Raw genomic sequence first — 20,770 nt, forward strand, 5'->3', positions numbered from 1 at the left:
CTACAGGAAGATAGCAGCACCACCACGAGTATACACAGAGCAGTGCCGCCATCTAGTGTCTACAGGAAGATAGCAGCACCACCACGAGTATACACAGAGCAGTGCCGCCATCTAGTGTCTACAGGAAGATAGCAGCACCACCACGAGTATACACAGAGCAGTGCCGCCATCTAGTGTCTACAGGAAGATAGCAGCACCACCACGGGTATACACACAGCAGTGCCGCCATCTAGTGTCTACAGGAAGATAGCAGCACCACCACGAGTATACACAGAGCAGTGCCGCCATCTAGTGTCTACAGGAAGATAGCAGCACCACGGGTATACACAGAGCAGTGCCGCCATCTAGTGTCTACAGGAAGATATCAGCACCACCACGGGTATACACAGAGCAGTGCCGCCATCTAGTGTCTACAGGAAGATAGCAGCACCACCACGGGTATACACAGAGCAGTGCCGCCATCTAGTGTCTACAGGAAGATAGCAGCAGCACCACGAGTATAGACAGAGCAGTGCCGCCATCTAGTGTCTACAGGAAGATAGCAGCACCACCACGGGTATACACAGAGCAGTGCCGCCATCTAGTGTCTACAGGAAGATAGCAGCACCACCACGGGTACACACAGAGCAGTGCCGCCATCTAGTGTCTACAGGAAGATAGCAGCAGCACCACGAGTATACACAGAGCAGTGCCGCCATCTAGTGTATACAGGAAGATAGCAGCACCACCACGGGTATACACAGAGCAGTGCCGCCATCTAATGTCTACAGGAAGATAGCAGCACCACCACGAGTATACACAGAGCAGTGCCGCCATCTAGTGTCTACAGGAAGATAGCAGCACCACCACGAGTATACACAGAGCAGTGCCGCCATCTAGTGTCTACAGGAAGATAGCAGCAGCACCACGAGTATACACAGAGCAGTGCCGCCATCTAGTGTCTACAGGAAGATAGCAGCACCACCACGGGTACACACAGAGCAGTGCCACCATCTAGTGTCTACAGGAAGATAGCAGCACCACCACGGGTATACACACAGCAGTGCCGCCATCTAGTGTCTACAGGAAGATAGCAGCAGCACCACGGGTATACACAGAGCAGTGCCGCCATCTAGCATCTAATACAGGAAGATAGCAGCACCACCACGGGTATACACAGAGCAGTGCCGCCATCTAGTGTCTACAGGAAGATAGCAGCAGCACCACGGGTATACACAGAGCAGTGCCGCCATCTAGTGTCTACAGGAACATAGCAGCACCACCACTGGTATACACAGAGCAGTGCCGCCATCTAGTGTCTACAGGAAGATAGCAGCACCACCACGGGTATACACAGAGCAGTGCCGCCATCTAGCATCTAATACAGGAAGATAGCAGCAGCACCACGGGTATACACAGAGCAGTGCCGCCATCTAGTGTCTACAGGAAGATAGCAGCACCACCACGGGTATACACAGAGCAGTGCCGCCATCTAGTGTCTACAGGAAGATAGCAGCACCACCACGGGTATACACAGAGCAGTGCCGCCATCTAGTGTCTACAGGAAGATAGCAGCACCACCACGGGTATACACAGAGCAGTGCCGCCATCTAGTGTCTACAGGAAGATAGCAGCACCACCACGAGTATACACAGAGCAGTGCCGCCATCTAGTGTCTACAGGAAGATAGCAGCACCACCACGGGTATACACAGAGCAGTGCCGCCATCTAGTGTCTACAGGAAGATAGCAGCACCACCACGAGTATACACAGAGCAGTGCCGCCATCTAGTGTCTACAGGAAGATAGCAGCACCACCACGAGTATACACAGAGCAGTGCCGCCATGTAGCATCTAATACAGGAAGATAGCAGCACCACCACGGGTATACACAGAGCAGTGCCGCCATCTAGCATCTAATACAGGAAGATAGCAGCACCACCACGAGTATACACAGAGCAGTGCCGCCATCTAGTGTCTACAGGAAGATAGCAGCAGCACCACTGGTATATACAGAGCAGTGCCGCCATCTAGTGTCTACAGGAAGATAGCAGCAGCACCACGGGTATACACAGAGCAGTGCCGCCATCTAGTGTCTACAGGAACATAGCAGCACCACCACGAGTATACACAGAGCAGTGCCGCCATCTAGCATCTAATACAGGAAGATAGCAGCACCACCACGGGTATACACAGAGCAGTGCCGCCATCTAGCATCTAATACAGGAAGATAGCAGCACCACCACGGGTATACACAGAGCAGTGCCACCATCTAGTGTCTACAGGAAGATAGCAGCAGCACCACGGGTATACACAGAGCAGTGCCACCATCTAGTGTCTACAGGAAGATAGCAGCACCACCACGGGTATACACAGAGCAGTGCCGCCATCTAGTGTCTACAGGAAGATAGCAGCACCACCACGGGTATACACAGAGCAGTGCCGCCATCTAGCATCTAATACAGGAAGATAGCAGCACCACCACGGGTATACACAGAGCAGTGCCGCCATCTAGTGTCTACAGGAAGATAGCAGCACCACCACGGGTATACACAGAGCAGTGCCACCATCTAGTGTCTACAGGAAGATAGCAGCACCACCACGGGTATACACAGAGCAGTGCCGCCATCTAGTGTCTACAGGAAGATAGCAGCACCACCACTGGTATACACAGAGCAGTGCCGCCATCTAGTGTCTACAGGAAGATAGCAGCACCACCACGGGTATACACAGAGCAGTGCCACCATCTAGTGTCTACAGGAAGATAGCAGCAGCACCACGAGTATACACAGAGCAGTGCCGCCATCTAGTGTCTACAGGAAGATAGCAGCACCACCACGGGTATACACAGAGCAGTGCCACCATCTAGTGTCTACAGGAAGATAGCAGCAGCACCACGAGTATACACAGAGCAGTGCCGCCATCTAGTGTCTACAGGAAGATAGCAGCACCACCACGAGTATACACAGAGCAGTGCCGCCATCTAGTGTCTACAGGAAGATAGCAGCACCACCACGGGTATACACAAGAGCAGTGCCGCCATCTAGTGTCTACAGGAAGATAGCAGCACCACCACGAGTATACACAGAGCAGTGCCGCCATCTAGTGTCTACAGGAAGATAGCAGCACCACCACGGGTACACACAGAGCAGTGCCACCATCTAGTGTCTACAGGAAGATAGCAGCACCACCACGGGTATACACACAGCAGTGCCGCCATCTAGTGTCTACAGGAAGATAGCAGCAGCACCACGGGTATACACAGAGCAGTGCCGCTATCTAGCATCTAATACAGGAAGATAGCAGCACCACCACGGGTATACACAGAGCAGTGCCGCCATCTAGTGTCTACAGGAAGATAGCAGCAGCACCACGGGTATACACAGAGCAGTGCCGCCATCTAGTGTCTACAGGAACATAGCAGCACCACCACTGGTATACACAGAGCAGTGCCGCCATCTAGTGTCTACAGGAACATAGCAGCACCACCACGGGTACACACAGAGCAGTGCCGCCATCTAGTGTCTACAGGAAGATAGCAGCACCACCACGGGTATACACAGAGCAGTGCCGCCATCTAGTGTCTACAGGAAGATAGCAGCACCACCACGGGTATACACAGAGCAGTGCCGCCATCTAGTGTCTACAGGAAGATAGCAGCACCACCACGGGTATACACAGAGCAGTGCCGCCATCTAGTGTCTACAGGAAGATAGCAGCACCACCACGAGTATACACAGAGCAGTGCCGCCATCTAGTGTCTACAGGAAGATAGCAGCACCACCACTGGTATACACAGAGCAGTGCCGCCATCTAGTGTCTACAGGAAGATAGCAGCACCACCACGAGTATACACAGAGCAGTGCCGCCATCTAGTGTCTACAGGAAGATAGCAGCACCACCACGAGTATACACAGAGCAGTGCCGCCATCTAGCATCTAATACAGGAAGATAGCAGCACCACCACGAGTATACACAGAGCAGTGCCGCCATCTAGTGTCTACAGGAAGATAGCAGCAGCACCACTGGTATATACAGAGCAGTGCCGCCATCTAGTGTCTACAGGAAGATAGCAGCACCACCACGGGTATACACAGAGCAGTGCCGCCATCTAGTGTCTACAGGAAGATAGCAGCAGCACCACGGGTATACACAGAGCAGTGCCGCCATCTAGTGTCTACAGGAAGATAGCAGCACCACCACGGGTATACACAGAGCAGTGCCGCCATCTAGTGTCTACAGGAAGATAGCAGCACCACCACGGGTATACACAGAGCAGTGCCGCCATCCAGTGTCTACAGGAACATAGCAGCACCACCACGAGTATACACAGAGCAGTGCCGCCATCTAGTGTCTACAGGAACATAGCAGCACCACCACTGGTATACACAGAGCAGTGCCGCCATCTAGCATCTAATACAGGAAGATAGCAGCACCACCACGGGTATACACAGAGCAGTGCCACCATCTAGTGTCTACAGGAAGATAGCAGCACCACCACGGGTATACACAGAGCAGTGCCGCCATCTAGCATCTAATACAGGAAGATAGCAGCACCACCACGGGTATACACAGAGCAGTGCCGCCATCTAGTGTCTACAGGAAGATAGCAGCACCACCACGGGTACACACAGAGCAGTGCCACCATCTAGTGTCTACAGGAAGATAGCAGCACCACCACGGGTATACACAGAGCAGTGCCGCCATCTAGTGTCTACAGGAAGATAGCAGCACCACCACGGGTATACACAGAGCAGTGCCGCCATCTAGTGTCTACAGGAAGATAGCAGCACCACCACTGGTATACACAGAGCAGTGCCGCCATCTAGTGTCTACAGGAAGATAGCAGCACCACCACGGGTATACACAGAGCAGTGCCACCATCTAGTGTCTACAGGAAGATAGCAGCAGCACCACGGGTATACACAGAGCAGTGCCGCCATCTAGTGTCTACAGGAAGATAGCAGCAGCACCACGAGTATACACAGAGCAGTGCCGCCATCTAGCATCTAATACAGGAAGATAGCAGCACCACCACGGGTATACACAGAGCAGTGCCGCCATCTAGTATCTACAGGAAGATAGCAGCACCACCACGAGTATACACAGAGCAGTGCCGCCATCTAGTGTCTACAGGAAGATAGCAGCACCACCACGGGTATACACAGAGCAGTGCTGCCATCTAGTGTCTACAGGAAGATAGCAGCACCACCACGGGTATACACAAGAGCAGTGCCGCCATCTAGTGTCTACAGGAAGATAGCAGCACCACCACGAGTATACACAGAGCAGTGCCGCCATCTAGTGTCTACAGGAAGATAGCAGCACCACCACGAGTATACACAGAGCAGTGCCACCATCTAGTGTCTACAGGAAGATAGCAGCACCACCACGGGTATACACAGAGCAGTGCCGCCATCTAGTGTCTACAGGAAGATAGCAGCACCACCACGAGTATACACAGAGCAGTGCCGCCATCTAGTGTATACAGGAAGATAGCAGCACCACCACGGGTATACACAGAGCAGTGCCGCCATCTAGTGTCTACAGGAAGATAGCAGCACCACCACGAGTATACACAGAGCAGTGCCGCCATCTAGTGTCTACAGGAAGATAGCAGCACCACCACGAGTATACACAGAGCAGTGCCGCCATCTAGTGTCTACAGGAAGATAGCAGCACCACCACGGGTATACACAGAGCAGTGCCGCCATCTAGCATCTAATACAGGAAGACAGCAGCACCACCACGAGTATACACAGAGCAGTGCCGCCATCTAGTGTCTACAGGAAGATAGCAGCACCACCACGGGTATACACAGAGCAGTGCCGCCATCTAGTGTCTACAGGAAGATAGCAGCAGCACCACTGGTATACACAGAGCAGTGCCGCCATCTAGTGTCTACAGGAAGATAGCAGCAGCACCACGGGTATACACAGAGCAGTGCCGCCATCTAGTGTCTACAGGAAGATAGCAGCACCACCACGGGTATACACAGAGCAGTGCCGCCATCTAGTGTCTACAGGAAGATAGCAGCACCACCACGGGTATACACAGAGCAGTGCCGCCATCTAGTGTCTACAGGAAGATAGCAGCAGCACCACTGGTATACACAGAGCAGTGCCGCCATCTAGTGTCTACAGGAAGATAGCAGCAGCACCACGGGTATACACAGAGCAGTGCCGCCATCTAGTGTCTACAGGAAGATAGCAGCACCACCACGGGTATACACAGAGCAGTGCCGCCATCTAGTGTCTACAGGAAGATAGCGGCACCACCACTGGTATACACAGAGCAGTGCCGCCATCTAGCATCTAATACAGGAACATAGCAGCACCACCACGAGTATACACAGAGCAGTGCCGCCATCTAGTGTCTACAGGAAGATAGCAGCACCACCACGGGTATACACAGAGCAGTGCCGCCATCTAGTGTCTACAGGAAGATAGCAGCACCACCACTGGTATACACAGAGCAGTGCCGCCATCTAGTGTCTACAGGAAGATAGCAGCAGCACCACGGGTATACACAGAGCAGTGCCGCCATCTAGTGTCTACAGGAAGATAGCAGCACCACCACGAGTATACACAGAGCAGTGCCGCCATCTAGTGTCTACAGGAAGATAGCAGCACCACCACGAGTATACACAGAGCAGTGCCGCCATCTAGTGTCTACAGGAAGATAGCAGCACCACCACGAGTATACACAGAGCAGTGCCGCCATCTAGTGTCTACAGGAAGATAGCAGCACCACCACGGGTATACACAGAGCAGTGCCACCATCTAGTGTCTACAGGAAGATAGCAGCACCACCACGGGTATACACAGAGCAGTGCCGCCATCTAGTGTCTACAGGAACATAGCAGCACCACCACGGGTATACACAGAGCAGTGCCACCATCTAGTGTCTACAGGAAGATAGCAGTACCACCACGGGTATACACAGAGCAGTGCCGCCATCTAGTGTCTACAGGAAGATAGCAGCACCACCACGAGTATACACAGAGCAGTGCCACCATCTAGTGTCTACAGGAAGATAGCAGCACCACCACGGGTATACACAGAGCAGTGCCGCCATCTAGTGTCTACAGGAAGATAGCGGCACCACCACGGGTATACACAGAGCAGTGCCGCCATCTAGTGTCTACAGGAAGATAGCAGCACCACGAGTATACACAGAGCAGTGCCGCCATCTAGTGTCTACAGGAAGATAGCAGCACCACCACGGGTATACACAGAGCAGTGCCGCCATCTAGTGTCTACAGGAAGATAGCAGCACCACCACGGGTATACACAGAGCAGTGCCGCCATCTAGTGTCTACAGGAAGATAGCAGCACCACCACGGGTATACACAGAGCAGTGCCACCATCTAGTGTCTACAGGAAGATAGCAGCACCACCATGGGTATACACAGAGCAGTGCCGCCATCTAGTGTCTACAGGAAGATAGCAGCACCACCACGAGTATACACAGAGCAGTGCCGCCATCTAGTGTATACAGGAAGATAGCAGCACCACCACGGGTATACACAGAGCAGTGCCGCCATCTAGTGTCTACAGGAAGATAGCAGCACCACCACGGGTATACACAGAGCAGTGCCGCCATCTAGTGTCTACAGGAAGATAGCAGCACCACCACGGGTATACACAGAGCAGTGCCGCCATCTAGTGTCTACAGGAAGATAGCAGCAGCACCACGGGTATACACAGAGCAGTGCCACCATCTAGTGTCTACAGGAAGATAGCAGCACCACCACGAGTATACACAGAGCAGTGCCGCCATCTAGTGTCTACAGGAAGATATCACCACCACGGGTACACACAGAGCATTGCCGCCATCTAGTGTCTACAGGAAGATAGCAGCACCACCACGGGTATACACAGAGCAGTGCCACCATCTAGTGTCTACAGGAAGATAGCAGCACCACCACGGGTATACACAGAGCAGTGCCGCCATCTAGTGTCTACAGGAAGATAGCAGCACCACCACGGGTATACACAGAGCAGTGCCGCCATCTAGTGTCTACAGGAAGATAGCAGCAGCACCACGGGTATACACAGAGCAGTGCCACCATCTAGTGTCTACAGGAAGATAGCAGCACCACCACGAGTATACACAGAGCAGTGCCGCCATCTAGTGTCTACAGGAAGATATCACCACCACGGGTACACACAGAGCATTGCCGCCATCTAGTGTCTACAGGAAGATAGCAGCACCACCACGGGTATACACAGAGCAGTGCCGCCATCTAGTGTCTACAGGAAGATATCAGCACCACCACGAGTATACACAGAGCAGTGCCGCCATCTAGTGTCTACAGGAAGATAGCAGCACCACCACGGGTATACACAGAGCAGTGCCACCATCTACTGTCTACAGGAAGATAGCAGCAGCACCACGAGTATACACAGAGCAGTGCCACCATCTAGTGTCTACAGGAAGATAGCAGCACCACCACGGGTATACACAGAGGAGTGCCGCCATCTAGTGTCTACAGGAAGATAGCAGCACCACCACGGGTATACACAGAGCAGTGCCGCCATCTAGTGTCTACAGGAAGATAGCAGCACCACCACGGGTATACACAGAGCAGTGCCGCCATCTAGTGTCTACAGGAAGATAGCAGCACCACCACGGGTATACACAGAGCAGTGCCGCCATCTAGTGTCTACAGGAAGATAGCAGCACCACCACGGGTATACACAGAGCAGTGCCGCCATCTAGTGTCTACAGGAAGATAGCAGCACCACCACGGGTATACACAGAGCAGTGCCGCCATCTAGTGTCTACAGGAAGATAGCAGCAGCACCACGGGTATACACAGAGCAGTGCCACCATCTAGTGTCTACAGGAAGATAGCAGCACCACCACGAGTATACACAGAGCAGTGCCGCCATCTAGTGTCTACAGGAAGATATCACCACCACGGGTATACACAGAGCAGTGCCGCCATCTAGTGTCTACAGGAAGATAGCAGCACCACCACGGGTATACACAGAGCAGTGCCGCCATCTAGTGTCTACAGGAAGATAGCAGCACCACCACTGGTATACACAGAGCATTGCCGCCATCTAGTGTCTACAGGAAGATAGCAGCACAACCACGAGTATACACAGAGCAGTGCCACCATCTAGTGTCTACAGGAAGATAGCAGCAGCACCACGAGTATACACAGAGCAGTGCCGCCATCTAGTGTCTACAGGAAGATATCAGCACCACCACGAGTATACACAGAGCAGTGCCGCCATCTAGTGTCTACAGGAAGATAGCAGCACCACCACGGGTATACACAGAGCAGTGCCACCATCTACTGTCTACAGGAAGATAGCAGCAGCACCACGAGTATACACAGAGCAGTGCCACCATCTAGTGTCTACAGGAAGATAGCAGCACCACCACGGGTATACACAGAGGAGTGCCGCCATCTAGTGTCTACAGGAAGATAGCAGCACCACCACGGGTATACACAGAGCAGTGCCGCCATCTAGTGTCTACAGGAAGATAGCGGCACCACCACGGGTATACACAGAGCAGTGCCGCCATCTAGTGTCTACAGGAAGATAGCAGCACCACCACGAGTATAGACAGAGCAGTGCCGCCATCTAGTGTCTACAGGAAGATAGCAGCACCACCACGAGTATACACAGAGCAGTGCCGCCATCTAGTGTCTACAGGAAGATAGCAGCACCACCACGGGTATACACAGAGCAGTGCCGCCATCTAGCATCTAATACAGGAAGATAGCAGCACCACCACGAGTATACACAGAGCAGTGCCGCCATCTAGTGTCTACAGGAAGATAGCAGCACCACCACGAGTATACACACAGCAGTGCCGCCATCTAGTGTCTACAGGAAGATAGCAGCAGCACCACGGGTATACACAGAGCAGTGCCGCCATCTAGTGTCTACAGGAAGATAGCAGCACCACCACGGGTATACACAGAGCAGTGCCGCCATCTAGCATCTAATACAGGAAGATAGCAGCAGCACCACGGGTATACACAGAGCAGTGCTGCCATCTAGTGTATACAGGAAGATAGCAGCAGCACCACGGGTATACACAGAGCAGTGCCGCCATCTAGCATCTAATACAGGAAGATAGCAGCAGCACCACGGGTATACACAGAGCAGTGCTGCCATCTAGTGTATACAGGAAGATAGCAGCAGCACCACTGGTATACACAGAGCAGTGCCGCCATCTAGTGTCTACAGGAAGATAGCAGCACCACCACGAGTATACACAGAGCAGTGCCGCCATCTAGTGTCTACAGGAAGATAGCAGCACCACCACGAGTATACACAGAGCAGTGCCGCCATCTAGTGTCTACAGGAAGATAGCAGCACCACCACGAGTATACACAGAGCAGTGCCGCCATCTAGTGTCTACAGGAAGATAGCAGCAGCACCACGAGTATAGACAGAGCAGTGCCGCCATCTAGTGTCTACAGGAAGATAGCAGCACCACCACGGGTATACACAGAGCAGTGCCGCCATCTAGTGTCTACAGGAAGATAGCAGCACCACCACGAGTATACACAGAGCAGTGCCGCCATCTAATGTCTACAGGAAGATAGCAGCACCACCACGAGTATACACAGAGCAGTGCCGCCATCTAGTGTCTACAGGAAGATAGCAGCACCACCACGAGTATACACAGAGCAGTGCCGCCATCTAGTGTCTACAGGAAGATAGCAGCAGCACCACGAGTATACACAGAGCAGTGCCGCCATCTAGTGTCTACAGGAAGATAGCAGCACCACCACGGGTATACACAGAGCAGTGCCGCCATCTAGTGTCTACAGGAAGATAGCAGCACCACCACGGGTATACACAGAGCAGTGCCGCCATCTAGTGTCTACAGGAAGATAGCAGCACCACCATGGGTATACACAGAGCAGTGCCGCCATCTAGCATCTAATACAGGAAGATAGCAGCACCACCACGAGTATACACAGAGCAGTGCACCACCCAGAGTCACGGGCGAGGGAACACCACCACCCAGAGTCACAGGCAGGAGAACACCACCACCCAGAGTCACAGGCAGGAGACCACCACCCAGAGTCACAGGCAGGAAAACACCACCACCACCCAGAGTCACGGGCGGAAGAACACCACCACCCAGAGTCACAGGCAGGAGAACACCACCACCCAGAGTCACGGGCAGGAGAACACCACCACCCAGAGTCACGGGCGGAAGAACATCACCACCCAGAGTCACGGGCAGGAGAACACCACCACCCAGAGTCACGGGCGGAAGAACATCACCACCCAGAGTCACAGGCAGGAGAACACCACCACCCAGAGTCACGGGCAGGAGAACACCACCACCCAGAGTCACGGGCGGAAGAACATCACCACCCAGAGTCACGGGCAGGAGAACACCACCACCCAGAGTCACGGGCGGAAGAACATCACCACCCAGAGTCACAGGCAGGAGAACACCACCACCCAGAGTCACAGGCAGGAGAACATCACCACCCAGAGTCACAGGCAGGAGAACATCACCACCCAGAGTCACGGGCGAGGGAACGCCACCACCCAGAGTCACAGGCAGGAGAACATCACCACCCAGAGTCACAGGCAGGAGAACACCACCACCCAGAGTCACAGGCAGGAGAACATCACCACCCAGAGTCACAGGCAGGAGAACACCACCACCCAGAGTCACAGGCAGGAGAACACCACCACCCAGAGTCACAGGCAGGAGAACATCACCACCCAGAGTCACAGGCAGGAGAACACCACCACCCAGAGTCACAGGCAGGAGAACACCACCACCCAGAGTCACAGGCAGGAGAACACCACCCAGAGTCACAGGCAGGAGAACACCACCACCCAGAGTCACAGGCAGGAGAACACCACCACCCAGAGTCACAGGCGGGGGAACGCCACCACCCAGAGTCACAGGCAGGAGAACACCACCCAGAGTCACAGGCAGGAGAACACCACCACCCAGAGTCACAGGCAGGAGAACACCACCACCCAGAGTCACAGGCAGGAGAACACCACCACCACCCAGAGTCACAGGCAGGAGAACACCACCACCACCCAGAGTCACGGGCGGAAGAACACAACCCAGAGTCACAGGCAGGAGAACACCACCACCCAGAGTCACAGGCAGGAGAACACCACCACCCAGAGTCACAGGCGGGGGAACGCCACCACCCAGAGTCACAGGCAGGAGAACACCACCACCCAGAGTCACAGGCAGGAGAACACCACCACCACCCAGAGTCACAGGCAGGAGAACACCACCACCACCCAGAGTCACAGGCAGGAGAACACCACCACCACCCAGAGTCACAGGCAGGAGAACACCACCACCACCCAGAGTCACAGGCAGGAGAACACCACCACCACCCAGAGTCACAGGCAGGAGAACACCACCACCCAGAGTCACAGGCAGGAGAACACCACCACCACCCAGAGTCACAGGCAGGAGAACACCACCACCACCCAGAGTCACAGGCAGGAGAACACCACCCAGAGTCACAGGCAGGAGAACACCACCACCCAGAGTCACAGGCAGGAGAACACCACCACCCAGAGTCACAGGCAGGAGAACACCACCCAGAGTCACAGGCAGGAAAACACCACCACCACCCAGAGTCACGGGCGGAAGAACATCACCACCCAGAGTCACAGGCAGGAGAACACCACCACCCAGAGTCACGGGCAGGAGAACACCACCACCCAGAGTCACGGGCGGAAGAACATCACCACCCAGAGTCACGGGCAGGAGAACACCACCACCCAGAGTCACGGGCGGAAGAACATCACCACCCAGAGTCACAGGCAGGAGAACACCACCACCCAGAGTCACAGGCAGGAGAACATCACCACCCAGAGTCACGGGCGGAAGAACATCACCACCCAGAGTCACAGGCAGGAGAACACCACCACCCAGAGTCACAGGCAGGAGAACATCACCACCCAGAGTCACAGGCAGGAGAACATCACCACCCAGAGTCACGGGCAGGAGAACACCACCACCCAGAGTCACAGGCAGGAGAACATCACCACCCAGAGTCACAGGCAGGAGAACACCACCACCCAGAGTCACAGGCAGGAGAACATCACCACCCAGAGTCACAGGCAGGAGAACATCACCACCCAGAGTCACAGGCAGGAGAACATCACCACCCAGAGTCACAGGCAGGAGAACACCACCACCCAGAGTCACAGGCAGGAGAACACCACCACCCAGAGTCACAGGCAGGAGAACACCACCACCCAGAGTCACAGGCAGGAGAACATCACCACCCAGAGTCACAGGCAGGAGAACACCACCACCCAGAGTCACAGGCAGGAGAACACCACCACCCAGAGTCACAGGCAGGAGAACATCACCACCCAGAGTCACGGGCGGAAGAACGCCGCAACTTAGAGGCATGTGCAGGCAAATTCTGTCAAACGGTGCACAGTTATGTCAATAAAGTGACACACGATTCACGACGCCAGAGATGCCCCGACTACTGATATCTACTGAAATAAATGCTTGGAGCCAGAGTCTATCCTTACACTGGTGCAGCGGCCCTGGGCTCCTGGAGCAGGACAATGGCCGGCCTCAGATGCTGCAGCGTCCTCGGGCTCCTGGAGCAGGACAATGGCCGGCCTCAGATGCTGCAGCGTCCCTGGGCTACTGGAGCAGGACAATGGCCGGCCTCAGATGGTGTGGGGGCCCTGGGCTACTGGAGCAGGACAATGTCCGGCCTCAGATGGTGTGGGGGCCCTGGGCTCTTGGTGCTGCGGCCCCGGGCTCCTGGAGCAGGACAATAGCCGGCCTCAGATGCTGCAGCGGCCCTGGGCTACTGGAGCAGGACAATGTCCGGCCTCAGATGCTGCAGCGTCCCTGGGCTCCTGGAGCAGGACAATGGCCGGCCTCAGATGCTGCAGCGTCCCTGGGCTCCTGGAGCAGGACAATGGCCGGCCTCAGATGCTGCAGCGGCCCTGGGCTCCTGGAGCAGGACAATGGCCGGCCTCAGATGCTGCAGCGGCCCTGGGCTCCTGGGCAGGACAATGGCCGGCCGCAGATAGTGCAGGGGTCCTGCATAGTGAGGGCATGGATGCCAGTGACCGGCCCGCACGTTCCCTACACTGGAGACCCTCAGGGACGCTGTTCGGTGCGGCCCATGATCTCTGGCAGGACATGGACACAGCCCCGTGTGCGCAGTAACTCACGCCTTACTGTCCTTCTCCCGGTTGGCTCCATGATACAGGTAGACCCGCAGCCGGCCATCACTCACTCTCTTCTCCACCTCCTTCTTCCAGTGATGAACAAGGGACGCCGGGCAGATGATGAGCGTCCCGCGAGAGACCGTCAGCGTGGAATCTGCAAACACAGCGACTGTGTGACCGCCATCCACAGGGTCATGTGACCTCCGGCTATACACATAGGGGCATCAGCGTCTGCAACATGCGGGAAACCCCATCATTACCCGACTTAGAGATCCAGGACTCCAGCCGCTTCTCCTCTTCCTTCTCAGACGTCTGACGTTGTTTCTGGGCCAGTATGAGGGCGATCATGGTGAGCGTCTTCCCCAACCCCATATCATCCGCTGAAGAGGCAAGGATCAGAAAGAGACCCAAAATCAGCCGGTGCGGGAGCCCTGGGCTATACTGCCCAAACCACCCGACAGGACCCCATCAATAGCTGTATAAATCTGTATGTAGTGAGCTCCCTCTAGTGGTGGGTGTATAAATCTGTATGTAGTGAGCTCCCTCTAGTGGTGTCTGTATAAATCTGTATGTAGTGAGCTCCCTCTAGTGGTGACTGTATAAATCTGTATGTAGTGAGCTCCCTCTAGTGGTGGCTGTATAAATCTGTATGTAGTGAGCTCCGTCTAGTGGTGTCTGTATAAATCTGTATGTAGTGAGCTCCCTCTAGTGGTGACTGTATAAATATGTATGTAGTGAGCTCCCTCTAGTGGTGACTGTATAAATCTGTATGTAGTGAGCTCCCTCTAGTGGTGGGTGTATAAATCTGTATTTAGTGAGCGTCCTCTAGTGGTGGCTGTATAAATCTGTATGTAGTGAGCTCCATCTAGTGGTGGCTGTATAAATCTGTATGTAGTGAGCTCCCTCTAGTGGTGGCTGTATAAATCTGTATGTAGTGAGCTCCTCTAGTGGTGGCTGTATAAATCTGTATGTAGTGAGCTCCCTCTAGTGGTGGCTGTATAAATCTGTATGTAGTGAGCTCCCTCTAGTGGTGGCTGTATAAATCTATATATAGTGAGCTCCCTCTAGTGGTGGATGTATAAATCTGTATGTAGTGAGCTCCTCTAGTGGTGACTGTATAAATCTGTATGTAGTGAGCTCCCTCTAGTGGTGGCTGTATAAATCTGTATGTAGTGAGCTCCTCTAGTGGTGGCTGTATAAATCTGTATGTAGTGAGCTCCCTCTAGTGGTGACTGTATAAATCTGTATGTAGTGAGCTCCCTCTAGTGGTGGCTGTATAAATCTGTATGTAGTGAGCTCCCTCTAGTGGTGGCTGTATAAATCTGTATGTAGTGAGCTCCCTCTAGTGGTGACTGTATAAATCTGTATGTAGTGACCTCCCTCTAGTGGTGACTGTATAAATCTGTATGTAGTGAGCTCCCTCTAGTGGTGACTGTATAAATCTGTATGTAGTGAGCTCCCTCTAGTGGTGGCTGTATAAATCTGTATGTAGTGAGCTCCCTCTAGTGGTGACTGTATAAATCTGTATGTAGTGAGCTCCCTCTAGTGGTGACTGTATAAATCTGTATGTAGTGAGCTCCCTCTAGTGGTGGCTGTATAAATCTGTATGTAGTGAGCTCCCTCTAGTGGTGGCTGTATAAATCTGTATGTAGTGAGCTCCCCCTAGTGGTGGCTGTATACATCTGTATGTAGTGAGCTCCCCCTAGTGGTGGCTGTATAAATCTGTATGTAGTGAGCTCCCTCTAGTGGTGGCTGTATAAATCTGTATGTAGTGAGCTCCCCCTAGTGGTGGCTGTATAAATCTGTATGTAGCGAGCTCCCTCTAGTGGTGGCTGTATATATCTGTATGTAGTGAGTTCCCTCTAGTGGTGACTGTATAAATCTGTATGTAGTGAGCTCCCTCTAGTGGTGACTGTATAAATCTGTATGTAGTGAGCTCCCTCTAGTGGTGGCTGTATAAATCTGTATGTAGTGAGTTCCCTCTAGTGGTGACTGTATAAATCTGTATGTAGTGAGCTCCCCCTAGTGGTGGCTGTATAAATCTGTATGTAGTGAGCTCCCTCTAGTGGTGGCTGTATTATCTGTGTAGTGAGCTCCCTCTAGTGGTGGCTGTATAAATCTGTATGTAGTGAGCTCCCTCTAGTGGTGGCTGTATAAATCTGTATGTAGTGAGCTCCCTCTAGTGGTGGCTGTATAAATCTGTATGTAGTGAGCTCCCTCTAGTGGTGGCTGTATAAATCTGTATGTAGTGAGCTCCCTCTAGTGGTGGCTGTATAAATCTGTATGTAATGAGCTCCCTCTAGTGGTGGCTGTATATATCTGTATGTAGCGAGTTCCCTCTAGTGGTGGCTGTATAAATCTGTATATAGTGAGCTCCCTCTAGTGGTAGCTGTATAAATCTGTATGTAGTGAGCTCCCTCTAATGGTGGCTGTATAAATCTGTATGTAGTGAGCTTACTCTAGTGGTGGCTGTATAAATCTGTATGTAGTGAGCTCCCTCTAGTGGTGGCTGTATAAATCTGTATGTAGTGAGCTCCCTCTAGTGATGGCTGTATAAATCTGTATGTAGTGAGCTCCCTCTAGTGGTGACTGTATATATCTGTATGTAGTGAGCTCCCTCTAGTGGTGGCTGTATAAACCTGTATGTAGTGACCTCCCTCTAGTGGTGGTTGTATAAATCTGTATGTAGTGAGCTCCCTCTAGTGGTGACTGTATAAATCTGTATGTAGTGAGCTCCCTCTAGTGGTGGCTGTATAAATCTGTATATAGTGAGCTTCCTCTAGTGGTGGCTGTATAAATCTGTATGTAGTGAGCTACCTCTAGTGGTGGCTGTATATATCTCTATGTAGTGAGATCCCTCTAGTGGTGGCTGTATATATCTCTATGTAGTGAGATCCCTCTAGTGGTGGCTGTATAAATCTGTATGTAGTGAGCTCCCTCTAGTGGTGGCTGTATAAATCTGTATGTAGTGAGCTCCCTCTAGTGGTGGCTGTATAAATCTGTATGTAGTGAGTTCCCTCTAGTGGTGGCTGTATAAATCTGTATGTAGTGAGTTCCCTCTAGTGGTGGCTGTATAAATCTGTATGTAGTGAGCTCCCTCTAGTGGTGGCTGTATAAATCTGTATGTAGTGAGCTCCCTCTAGTGGTGGCTGTATAAATCTGTATGTAGTGATCTCCCTCTGGTGGTGGCTGTATAAATCTGTATGTAGTGAGCTCCCTCTAGTGGTGGCTGTATAAATCTGTATGTAGTGAGCTCCCTCTAGTGGTGGTTGTATAAATCTGTATGTAGTGAGCTCCCTCTAGTGGTGACTGTATATATCTGTATGTAGTGAGCTCCCTCTAGTGGTGTCTGTATAAATCTGTATGTAGTGAGCTCCCTCTAGTGGTGGCTGTATAAATCTGTATGTAGTGAGCTCCCTCTAGTGGTGACTGTATATATCTGTATGTAGTGAGCTCCCTCTAGTGGTGACTGTATAAATCTGTATGTAGTGAGCTCCCTCTAGTGGTGGCTGTATAAATCTGTATGTAGTGAGCTTCATCTAGTGGTAGCTGTATAAATCTGTATGTAGTGAGCTCCCTCTAGTGGTGACTGTATATATCTGTATGTAGTGAGCTCCCTCTAGTGGTGACTGTATAAATCTGTATATAGTGAGCTCCCTCTAGTGGTGGCTGTATAAATCTGTATGTAGTGAGCTCCCTCTAGTGGTGACTGTATAAATCTGTATGTAGTGAGCTCCCTCTAGTGGTGGCTGTATATATCTGTATGTAGTGAGCTCCCTCTAGTGGTGACTGTATAAATCTGTATGTAGTGAGCTCCCTCTAGTGGTGGCTGTATATATCTGTATGTAGTGAGCTCCCTCTAGTGGTGGTTGTATAAATCTGTATGTAGTGAGCTCCCTCTAGTGGTGGCTGTATAAATCTGTATGTAGTGAGCTCCCTCTAGTGGTGGCTGTATAAATCTGTATGTAGTGAGCTCCCTCTAGTGGTGGTTGTATAAATCTGTATGTAGTGACCTCCCTCTAGTGGTGACTGTATATATCTGTATGTAGTGAGCTCCCTCTAGTGGTGGCTGTATAAATCTGTATGTAGTGAGCTCCCTCTAGTGGTGGCTGTATAAATCTGTATGTAGTGACCTCCCTCTAGTGGTGGCTGTATATATCTGTATGTAGCGAGTTCCCTCTAGTGGTGGCTGTATAAATCTGTATATAGTGAGCTCCCTCTAGTGGTAGCTGTATAAATCTGTATGTAGTGAGCTCCCTCTAATGGTGGCTGTATAAATCTGTATGTAGTGAGCTTACTCTAGTGGTGGCTGTATAAATCTGTATGTAGTGAGCTCCCTCTAGTGGTGGCTGTATAAATCTGTATGTAGTGAGCTCCCTCTAGTGGTGGCTGTATAAATCTGTATGTAGTGAGCTCCATCTAGTGGTGGCTGTATAAATCTGTATGTAGTGAGCTCCCTCTAGTGGTGGCTGTATAAATCTGTATGTAGTGAGCTCCCTCTAGTGGTGGCTGTATAAATCTGTATGTAGTGATCTCCCTCTAGTGGTGGCTGTATAAATCTGTATGTAGTGAGCTCCCTCTAGTGGTGGCTGTATAAATCTGTATGTAGTGAGCTCCCTCTAGTGGTGACTGTATAAATCTGTATGTAGTGAGCTTCATCTAGTGGTGGCTGTATAAATCTGTATGTAGTGAGCTCCCTCTAGTGGTGGCTGTATAAATCTGTATGTAGTGAGCTCCCTCTAGTGGTGGCTGTATAAATCTGTATGTAGTGAGCTCCCTCTAGTGGTGACTGTATAAATCTGTATGTAGTGAGTTCCCTCTAGTGGTGGCTGTATAAATCTGTATGTAGTGAGTTCCCTCTAGTGGTGGCTGTATAAATCTGTATGTAGTGACCTCCCTCTAGTGGTGGCTGTATATATCTGTATGTAGTGAGCTCCCTCTAGTGGTGACTGTATAAATCTGTATGTAGTGAGCTCCCTCTAGTGGTGGCTGTATAAATCTGTATGTAGTGAGCTCCCTCTAGTGGTGGCTGTATAAATCTGTATGTAGTGAGTTCCCTCTAGTGGTGGCTGTATAAATCTGTATGTAGTGAGCTCCCTCTAGTGGTGGCTGTATAAATCTGTATGTAGTGAGCTCCCTCTAGTGGTGGCTGTATAAATCTGTATGTAGTGAGCTCCCTCTAGTGGTGACTGTATAAATCTGTATGTAGTGAGTTCCCTCTAGTGGTGGCTGTATAAATCTGTATGTAGTGAGTAGTAGTAATTAGGTAGCTCACATCTGTGGAGACGTGGCTGCTTCTTACCCAGAATCCCTCCCGGTGGCCGCTGGGTCTCCCTCCACTGGAGCCACGCCAGGGCTTGTTTTTGGTGCAGGAGCAGTGGAACCTGAAATATGAAGCTGTGATAGTACATGGATGACCCGCGGGCGATTATGTGAGGTCGGCTGTGGGGGGTGTCACCTTCAGTCCCCGGGGGTCTTCCGCGTGGCTCTCGGGGTCCGGGCAGGACTCCAGGCCTTTGTGCAAATGATCGATGGCTTCGCTGGTTGCATTTCTGACAGCAAAGAGTCTTTCCTCCGTCATCCGACCACCGTACAGATTCTGGGGGGTCCCTGCAGCGGAGACAGAGGACGCCAACCGATATATCACCGGGGCGGCACAGATCAGACAAGGGGGCACAAAATCAGGGCGCACCACAACACCCAGCAGATAGGGGGCAGGAAGGGCAGGTTGTGGTGGACAGGAGATACCGGGACTGCACCCCACAATGCCGCACACCCCCTACCACCTCAGGAGATACCGGGACTGCACCCCACAATGCCGCACACCCTCTACCACCTCAGGAGATACCGGAGCTGCACCCCACAATGCCGCACACCCCCTACCACCTCAGGAGATACCGGAGCTGCACCCCACAATGCCGCACACCCCCTACCACCTCAGGAGATACCGGAGCTGCACCCCACAATGCCGCACACCCCCTACCACCTCAGGAGATACCGGGACTGCACCCCACAATGCCGCACACCCTCTACCACCTCAGGAGATACCGGGACTGCACCCCACAATGCCGCACACCCTCTACCACCTCAGGAGATACCGGAGCTGCACCCCACAATGCCGCACACCCCCTACCACCTCAGGAGATACCGGAGCTGCACCCCACAATGCCGCACACCCCCTACCACCTCAGGAGATACCGGAGCTGCACCCCACAATGCCGCACACCCCCTACCACCTCAGGAGATACCGGGACTGCACCCCACAATGCCGCACACCCTCTACCACCTCAGGAGATACCGGAGCTGCACCCCAACAATGCCGCACACCCCCTACCACCTCAGGAGATACCGGGACTGCACCCCACAATGCCGCACACCCTCTACCACCTCAGGAGATACCGGAGCTGCACCCCAACAATGCCGCACACCCCCTACCACCTCAGGAGATACCGGAGCTGCACCCCACAATGCCGCACACCCCTTACCACCTCAGGAGATACCGGAGCTGCACCCCACAATGCCGCACACCCCCTACCACCTCAGGAGATACCGGAGCTGCACCCCACAATGCCGCACACCCCCTACCACCTCAGGAGATACCGGAGCTGCACC

General features: G+C 52.7%; 1 protein-coding gene across 1 annotated transcript in view; it reads right to left on the bottom strand.

Annotated features, from left to right (window-relative positions):
• TTF2 (transcription termination factor 2) overlaps nt 1-20,770 on the bottom strand; it is a 77,616-nt gene that overhangs the window by 22,838 nt on the left and 34,008 nt on the right. The window contains exons 7-10 of the mRNA XM_075337776.1: nt 19,617-19,768; nt 19,461-19,542; nt 14,419-14,538; nt 14,162-14,312 (exon numbers count right to left, since the gene is read on the bottom strand). Coding sequence (XP_075193891.1) covers nt 14,162-14,312; nt 14,419-14,538; nt 19,461-19,542; nt 19,617-19,768 — 505 coding nt within the window. The remainder of the gene's footprint in view (nt 1-14,161; nt 14,313-14,418; nt 14,539-19,460; nt 19,543-19,616; nt 19,769-20,770) is intronic.

Source organism: Anomaloglossus baeobatrachus, chromosome 2 (genome assembly GCF_048569485.1).
Source record: "Anomaloglossus baeobatrachus isolate aAnoBae1 chromosome 2, aAnoBae1.hap1, whole genome shotgun sequence".
In the NCBI taxonomy this organism is placed as follows: Eukaryota; Metazoa; Chordata; class Amphibia; order Anura; family Aromobatidae; genus Anomaloglossus; species Anomaloglossus baeobatrachus.